This window comes from Vitis riparia, chromosome 12, assembly GCF_004353265.1.
Source record: "Vitis riparia cultivar Riparia Gloire de Montpellier isolate 1030 chromosome 12, EGFV_Vit.rip_1.0, whole genome shotgun sequence".
NCBI lineage: Eukaryota > Viridiplantae > Streptophyta > Magnoliopsida > Vitales > Vitaceae > Vitis > Vitis riparia.
The window spans coordinates 22,492,834-22,502,097 of NC_048442.1; the positions used below are offsets into that span (position 1 = coordinate 22,492,834).

The 9,264-nt window shown below is 32.2% G+C and overlaps 1 protein-coding gene across 1 annotated transcript; it reads left to right on the forward strand.

The window, feature by feature from the left end:
• The first annotated feature begins 885 nt into the window (after positions 1–885).
• LOC117925804 (chlorophyll a-b binding protein of LHCII type 1-like) lies at positions 886–1,934 on the forward strand. The gene has a single exon (XM_034844887.1). It carries the CDS (start codon positions 934–936, stop codon positions 1,744–1,746), a length of 813 nt encoding a protein of 270 aa, XP_034700778.1. The 5' UTR covers positions 886–933; the 3' UTR covers positions 1,747–1,934.
• Positions 1,935–9,264: the final 7,330 nt, after the last annotated feature.

The following is a 9,264-nucleotide window of genomic DNA, read 5'->3' on the forward strand; positions in this document are numbered from 1 at the left end:
ATATACACTTTCTTATTAAATTAAGTGATTTGAGCCAACTTGGTATCATTCTAAATCTTTATTCATTCTCTTAGTATCTATGTATTAAGCCCTCTAACCACCCATAACTAACTTCACCATTACAGAGGGATTGGCTAAATTGGTTGTCCCACTCTAATCATTTTCTCCTTGTGTTACAGAGGGAGGTCACAAGTAGAGGTACGCCCGGCCACCACTTTTCAGAAGGTGAAACATGCACTATACCACATGTCAATCCTTCATATATTATATATATATATAGACATATGGATTGATATATAGATAGAGAGATCTACCTTTGTCCAATGTAACTTTTATCTTAAAATTTACATTTTTTAAAATAGGTTAAATATTGTATGTCTTAAAAATTTAAGATAGTTTACAATTAACATAAAATTAATTACCTCGTAAAAATAGTTGCTTTTATTATTTATTTATTTATTGATAATAAAAAATCTTCGTTAAAAACAACAGTTCCACTACCTCAACTAACTGTCTCTTAATAAATTCTACATCATCACATGTCATGCTTCAGATCGAGATTTTATTACTTTTGAAATTTGCGTGGCTCTCCAGTGTCCACATCCTAAAGCTCATCTGAAAGCAACATGTGTGGAACTTTGATTAGGTGCACGGAGGCCAAGAAATCTAAAACAAAGGCTGGAAATGCCCCACATCCATCGAGGCATAAACCAACTCTTCAAAGAAATTGGTGGAGGAGAAGGAAAGCTGATGCATGCCAACTCCAAACAAACACCAAGAAAATCCTTAAAACCTTCATTTTCGCCAATGGGAGAAGAGATAAAGATAGTGATAAGGATAATATGGACCCCTCAGTATATGGTATTAAATCACACCACCACACCACCACACCATCAACTCTACTCAGAAAACCAATATTCACTCTACACATCTATGGCCACTTCATCAACAATGGCTCTCTCTTCTCCTTCCCTTGCTGGACAAGCTGTGAAGCTTGCACCCAATGTCACTGAGCTTCTTGCTGGTGATCAAGGAAGAGTCACAATGAGAAAATCAGTGGCAAAATCTAAAGCAGTTTCTTCAGGAAGCCCCTGGTATGGCCCTGACCGAGTCAAGTACTTGGGGCCCTTCTCTGGTGAGCCACCATCCTACTTGACTGGTGAGTTCCCTGGTGACTATGGCTGGGACACTGCAGGCCTCTCAGCTGATCCGGAGACCTTCGCCAAGAATCGTGAGCTTGAGGTCATCCACTGCAGGTGGGCAATGCTTGGAGCTCTGGGATGCGTCTTCCCGGAGCTTCTGTCGCGCAACGGGGTCAAGTTTGGGGAGGCAGTGTGGTTCAAGGCTGGTGCGCAGATATTCAGCGAGGGTGGACTGGACTACTTGGGAAACCCTAATTTGGTGCATGCACAAAGCATATTGGCTATTTGGGCCACACAGGTGATCCTGATGGGCGCAGTTGAGGGCTACCGCATTGCCGGAGGACCACTTGGGGAGGTCACCGATCCCCTTTACCCCGGTGGAAGCTTTGATCCACTAGGGCTAGCTGATGACCCTGAGGCTTTTGCTGAGCTCAAGGTGAAGGAGATCAAGAATGGGAGGCTGGCCATGTTTTCCATGTTTGGCTTCTTTGTTCAGGCTATTGTCACCGGAAAGGGTCCACTGGAGAACTTGGCTGACCACCTTGCCGACCCCGTTAACAACAATGCTTGGGCATATGCCACAAACTTTGTTCCTGGCAAGTGAAATTGATCCATGGACAGAATAGTATTTGTTTGGTTGATGAGAAATATTTGTGAGGTCTTGTTACAACTGATGAGAAACTGATCAATGGACAATGGTGTGAGCATTTGGAGCTTAATTAGTTAATGTGAAAAATTTTCAAATTGTTCTCTTATTATGCTAGTGATTAATTTTTTTCGCCTTTTGAAATATATTCCTAGTTAGAATTAATTGCAGTGGCTGTAGGGTTTGGATTCCAAGGACTAATCTCTCTGCGAGCAATTCCACCCACAAGTCCAATGATATATTAATTTGTGTTGATTAAGGCTTATCCTTAGTATTAATTGGCATGATATGCAAAGTCGGCTACCATTCATAACTTAAAACATTAATATATTGTTTGGTCATTATCCAATAGATTCAACTTAATTTTGAATTAACTCATGTTAGTTTAAAAATCCAAATTGTCAGCACTTGAACAAGACATCAATCCATCTTCAAGGGCTTTATAACTCAACGGATTCAGGAAACCTGAAATCTTGATACTTCAGAATGATTATGCTGGCTGGCTAAAGAGTCACAATTCAAATGAGACATGTTAAGCAGCTTAGATAAATCAAAATGAACAATTTGATCTGGTTGAATTAATTCGTATATATGATCAAACGAAAATTACATGTTCTTGGTCTGTCTTTTAATAGGCTGATAGAAGTAATGGGCCTGTTTTAGAACGATGTTCAAGTTAAAAAAAAAAAGGGAAGCAATTGAATTGCTGCCCTGAATGCATAGTTCCTTTTGTGGTACAGCTAGCTAGCTCCTCACATTGGGAAGCTGAAGAATATTTGCTTAGCTGAGCAAAGTTGGTCCAAGCTCTACTTGCTTCTCAGTCCTCTCTCTGGGCTTTCAGCTTGCTTGTTTTATTGGGATTGCTTCCAAGTGAAGCTCATTCAATAGGCTTCAAGGCCCATTGGGAAACATGATGAGGATATTCATTTCACAACAACATTAATGACACACGAGGGCCACCCATGGCCTAATTAAACAAAAGAGCAAGTCTCAAACTTGGGTCAAAATGGATTCCACAAAATTCAGAGGATAGCTTCGAGGGGCATCTCTTGGGTGTTAGGATAACCACAAGCGCCCCCGCCCCACCCTTAACATTCTTAGGATTGTATTCTCCTAGTGGCTTAATTGAAACTTGAAAGTACTTACACTACTTGGGTATAATTTGGATATAATTTTGTTTTTACTATTTCAAAAGTAGAAAATAAGATTGATTTTTAATTATGGTTTTACTTTTTATAAGCATAAACGATTTTTAGTAATAAAACTTTATTTTTTATTTTAAAAATAAAAAAGAAACATTTTTGATAATTAAATAATAAGTACAAAAACTTTTTTGATGATTTTTTATGGGTCTTTTTTGTGACTTTAGATAATATTTCAATTTAAAATAAAAAAAGAAACATTTTTGATAATTAAATAACAAGTACAAAAACTTTTTTGAAAATTTTTATGGGTTTTTTTTTTGTGACTTTAGATAATATTTCAATTTAAAATAAAAAAAAGAAACATTTTTTATAATTAAATAACAAGTACAAAAACTTTTTTGAAAATTTTATTGGGTTTTTTTGTGACTTTAGATAATATTTCAATAAAATATTCACTCATGAGAAATTAAAATTGTTGGTATGATAAAGAAGAATAAGATGCAGGACTATTTCTTATTTTTTTCAAAAATAAAAAATAAAAAATTGATAATACCTTTAATTTTTCAATTTTTTTCTCTCAAATTTAAAAGAAAATAAAATATGTTACCAAATATAATTTTATTTTAGAAGAAGAATAACATGCAGGTGATCTGAAATTTTAAAACAAAATATAAAATATGACACAAAATATTATTTTTAAAATTGTTTTTAAATTTTGGACAGAAAAATAAAAGTAGAACCTAATCTACCTATTTATTTAAGAAGCAGCTCAAAATATGCTTGCATCCCTCCCCATGGAGTTCATATTTTAAATCATGAACCAAAAAATAGGCAAGTGGAAAGCTCTGTGATGGATGATGTACTTGCTGCAAAATTTAACCACAAATCATTAAGATATATAGAGAGTACTGTCCTGAACAAAGTGTCTAGCCTTTAAAAAAGAAAACAAAAACAAAAATAAAAACAAGAAAAACACAAAAAACAAAAGCAAAAACAAACTCAACATTAGGTTAGACAGTGTGAACAGTTGAAAAAGTCTGAGGAAACCATAGAGCAAGAGAAATCGTTCCTAGGGTCTCAAGACACAGAATCTTGCCCTAAAAAAATGCCATACTTTCCCTTTTATTTTCCCCATAGTTCAGAGCCTTGCCTTTTACTACATGTTTAGTTGTACTATATGATTATAATAGAGCATGATTGAGATAATTGTGCTCATTATTAAAATAATGAAGAGTGAGAGCATTGATAATGGCAAGAGTGTGGGAGGAAATATAAAATATATCTGAAGTTATTCTCAAAGGCCCTTCTGCAAGCATCCAAGAAGAGAGCATCTTATTGGACAGTCAAAGGACCACAAAGAAACCAACAAAATTACAAATTCTGTGACATTTTCATGAGCAGGAAATCTCCATGTTTCCGTTTTGTTTATTCAAAGTACATCTTTAGGGGGGGATGCCAAAAGAAAATTATTGCCCACAAAGAGGAAGTGGGTAATATTTTAGCCTTGAAATGTAGATACAAATCTGTCTACTGAACGAAAGTGAAAGGCCAAGGACCCAAAAAAGAAAGGGAAAATGCAAGTATTGGAAAGTAAAGGAGCCCAAGCACTTGGCCAAATGGTATAGATTAATGGGCTGGTCTCATGTCATGCCCTCTCCATTACTGTACAATAATCGAGAACATTGAATTATGACCGTTAACCATGATTTGGTCTGCCTAATCAGCTGTTAAGGGTGTGATAATATATCATTTCAATCCATATGATCAAAGGTGGTTTCCTAAGCATTTTCAGAACTTCTTTATTAGCTAAAATCATTCCTGGAAGGCGAAATTTGCAAACCTAACTCGTTTGTGAATGTTAGGCAACCATTCCAGTTCCCAATACCCCTTACCTAGTTGGAATTGGAGTTCAAGTTCCCAATGGTCTTATTCTAGGTCATGTTTCTCACCTTGCTTATGGTGAAATTCTTGTTGGCCGTGTTCTTTGCCAAACTCTTGTTGACCCTGTTCCTAATCAAGTTCCTATTAGCCTTGTTTTTGGTGGTGATCTTTGTCGAGTCCCCATTGACCTTGTTTAAGGTTAAGTTCCTATTAGCTTTATTTCCGGTTAAGTTCCATTTTCCTAATACCCAAAAACATGAACTTTTGAATAAATAAATGACACTATAGTGAAACTCTTGTAAAATAATACTTTTAGAACCAAGAGGTTATCAATTTAATACACTATACTAGGTTAGGGCAAGAAGATTTTATTATTTAAATGAGATTATTAATTTATTAAATATTTATTTATTGAAAATTTAATTAGACCCCCATTTTTAACTCGAGACTTCATGAGTTTGGATTTGACTGCTTATTTATTTTCTCCATTTATATTTAAACTCACATGCAAGGGAGGAATACATGAGATAAGTAGTATTGAAGCTCTATCTTAAATAAGTTTCATGTACATTAGAGATATATTTCCTAACATCTTAAGCTTTAAAAAATATTGATGCCGCCTTAAGTTCCATAACTAAATTTGTTATAACAATTGAAAAATAAATAGATGCAACAATGGAAATAAGTGATTTTCTCAGCACTCATGGTACTAAGTAGAATTCTTCCAAAGTGAATCTTAATAATTTTTTTCACTAACAAAACATAATAATTTAATTTGGTGCATGCTCATGTACACCTTGTATAAAGTGTGTTCCTAGCTAAAAAAAATAACAAAATGATAAAATATCTTTATGTGTCCTTGTATGCCTACATTGTTTACTTGTTTTTAATTACTTTCTATGGTATAAGAATATTAGATCTAATGTTTTTTTTTTCTATTTTAGAATGCTTTGCTGATTAAAATAGGATATCAAAGAGAAGTACTTGGGTTTATACACCTAGTGAGTCTTCACTTTTTGTGTAGTTAGCCTTTAAATCAAAAGGTGAATTTATTTTTACTTATGATGAGAATAAAATGAGGGAAAGAGAAAGTGTAGGAACATTCTTAGTTTTTGTGGTTATGATAAGAGTGATGAAGCTTTCTTTTTTTTACTTTTAGAATGGCTTTCTCATGATATTATAGGAAACATAGCAGATGTTAGGTTTATACCTCTTGGTCCATTTTTAGGTAAGGTTATAGTAGATAAGTAAATGGTGAGGTGCCTAAATTTAGGAGGCAAGAGAAGCAAACTGATCAAAAGTTGGTAGGTATAAAAATAGTATCTTAAAAGAGGTTTTTTAGATGGAGGTACGTACCCTAAAAATTCTTAGAATTTTTTAAGGTGGTTTAAGACTTAAGAGTTACTAAGATTATTTTATTGTGATTAATTATCAAACCTTCAAAGGTTTTTTTCCCTTAATGTGTTCTAGTTGGGTTACAAGCCTCATAAAGGTTCTTTTGGGGAAAATGTGGTGAAAATAACATATGTCCTATGATCGATCAAGGTCCTTGTCTTAGATCTTAATTTGGTCTAATCAAGGTCGCCATTATTTAAACTATTTCATCTTAACATACCTCTTACTCTAGCATCAAAGTAAGATCCTCAAATTGTGTGTAGAACACGGAAGACAAAACTCACCTTTAAGTGCATTAAACGTAGGTAGTACTCCTTAAGTATGTTCTCAACTCAAACAGGTATAAAACATTTGAATATCTCACTATTAAGCACCCTTGAAGGAAATGTTATAGGAGAACTCTACACTTCAAAGTAATAAAAACATCCTTTAGTGACCGTTCTCTTGGAGAAAGAAGGAGATTATCATTGAAGACATCATTTTTAATGAGTGGCAATACATCAAGTAGAGCTAACAAGTGAAGGTAATATCATCACCTTAAAGCTTATTGTAATAAAAATTATGATCTTTCCTTTAATATTTGATACATTTCTCTTCTAGTATACTTTAAAACTACTTGTTTCATATAGATATTTAGAAAAGTTTTGAGACTACTTCTTTCTAAGACACATAAGAGAACTTTTTCCGTATCTCATGGATAGCATACAAGGACCTTAGGCATTAACTTAAAATGGTAGGCAAAACAATAATAATTTACCTATGTGCTAGTATAACAAGGATATTTGAAAATCATGGTAATAGGTATTATATGGAAAAGTGTGATACATAACTTTTTGGTGGTGAATTTGCATGGAGCAAAATCATTAAAATCCTTAATTTAGGGTCACAAGTATCTTAATTTAAAAAATAGTTTCTTATGTTTAAGTATAAGATTGTAATGTTTGGACGAGCATAACTTGAAGAAATTTTAATTTTCTTGAATATGAGTTCCCCTAAAAATTGAGAAAATCTCACACCCATGGAATGCTTAGTATTCTTAGGAAAAAAGAAAAAAGGATGGTGGGGATTTTTCCTTTATTTCCTTTTTATTTATAACTAAATCTAATTTTTAGTACATTTACTCAAGTTTTCTTTTGTATTTATCTTTTTAGAGTTAATTCTTTACACATTTAAACTTTTGCATAAAATTTATTTCTAAATTGAGTTTTTAATACTTAAATTTAAAAGAATTTAATGAGACAAAAAGGTCAATGGAAGCAAGTGAGAAGAGGATGAAGCATAGGCTTTGGAGTAACACTAAACTAATTTGTAAATCGATTTTACTATAAAGTCAGTTTTGGAATTGCTTTCATGTTACTCTGCAAGGTAGTTAAATTGATTTCAAATATAAAAAATTGATTAAAAATTATTTTGATGATGATGAAAGTGAACTGCACTGGGAGATACTACTTGAAGTAGTTGGAATAAGTTTCAAATTGATTCCTAAATCAATTTGTAGAATGCTAAAGCATAAAGGCAACAATTTCAAGATCAAAAGTGATTTAGGTACAGGGTAGCTTTTCTAATACTGAAGTAGTGAATGGTATGACAAATTTTGCTGTAATAGCCTTTTGAAAATTGATTTAAACAATTTTTGTACGTTGAACCTGTTGAGAGTTCTATTGCTTTTCTAGAATATTCGAATGCTTAAGAGGCATTTTAGGGTAGTTTATGGGATTGTCAATTGTCCTAATATTCTTCTATAAGTAGGAGTTAATTAGATGATAGAAAAACCTTAGGATTTCTCTCCACTTTTTGAATTTGAGTTGCAATTCAAAATTCTCTCTTTTCCTCCATTTTATTTATAGTTTTCTTTCATTTTCTTGATGATCAAATATAGAGAAATTATGTGAAATTGTCATCATCTGTGGCTAAATACTTCATTTTGCAAAAAAAAAAATCAAGAAGGCGTAAATCTTCAAGAAAGAAGAGTCCTTATTTATATAATTTTCCTTTATACTATGTTTTTGGTAATCGTATCTACTATATAAACCCTTTATAAGATATCCCTTAATCTAGCACAATTGATACTAGAATTGGTTCAGTGAATGCTTATCTTTGTGATTTAATTCATTGATAATGCATTTTGATCATTTGTAAGCAAAATTAAGACTAAACTTGAAGATAAATAATGACTAAATTCTAAGAACAAGAACAAAAGATAAACAACCTGATTTGTTGTATTTGAAATTTGATTTTATAGTTAGATTAAGATCGATCTTTAGATGTCAGTTTATCTTGACAAGACCATTGATTTCAAAATAAGATATTCTTTTATGTTAAAATTCGATCTCTTTAAACCCATTTTTGAACATTGAATTTGATTTGAATTTATTTTAAGAACTTAGTTTGACATATGCTAATTGGAATTAGAATATATCAATTAATCAAATAATAAGTAAGATCTGTAAATCAAGGATTTGAAAGATAATCTTGATAAATAATAATACTACCTTATTAGATTACAAATACCAATTCATGAGAAGTTTACATATAGTGGATAGTAGATCACTGACCCGAATAACATAAAGATTAAGGACACCAATTAGCATAACATAATTTTGAGTACAATGCTTGCTATTGGCCTAGGGTAACAAAATTTAGTAGATTGATTGAAAATCTATATCTTCTATGGGTAAGAATTATTATTATTATTATTAAAATAAAAATAAAGTTTTCTTTCAATACTATGTTTCTCGTAAAGAAGATAAATAATGATGAATTTAAATAATTTGGGAAATTTATGTCTCACTTGTAATAAAAATTCCTCAAATTCCTCAAATTTAACCAAAAAAAAAAATCATTATTCTAACTTGATAAAAAATTTCTTAAAATACAATATTTAGCTTATATATATATATAATAAAGGATCAAACTAAACTCCACTTTTAATTACTTCATCCTATATATCATGAGTAGCAATTGACATGATTGAGGAAAGCCTAGGGCAAAAAAAAAAACTTATATTTTTATTAAAAAGAAAAGGTAATGATATCATTATGGCTTAAAATACAAA

What these genes read in the sequence shown, in the direction of transcription:
- LOC117925804 (XM_034844887.1), top strand. Translation starts at nt 934, where the DNA reads ATGGCCACTTCATCAACAATGGCTCTCTCTTCTCCTTCCCTTGCTGGA.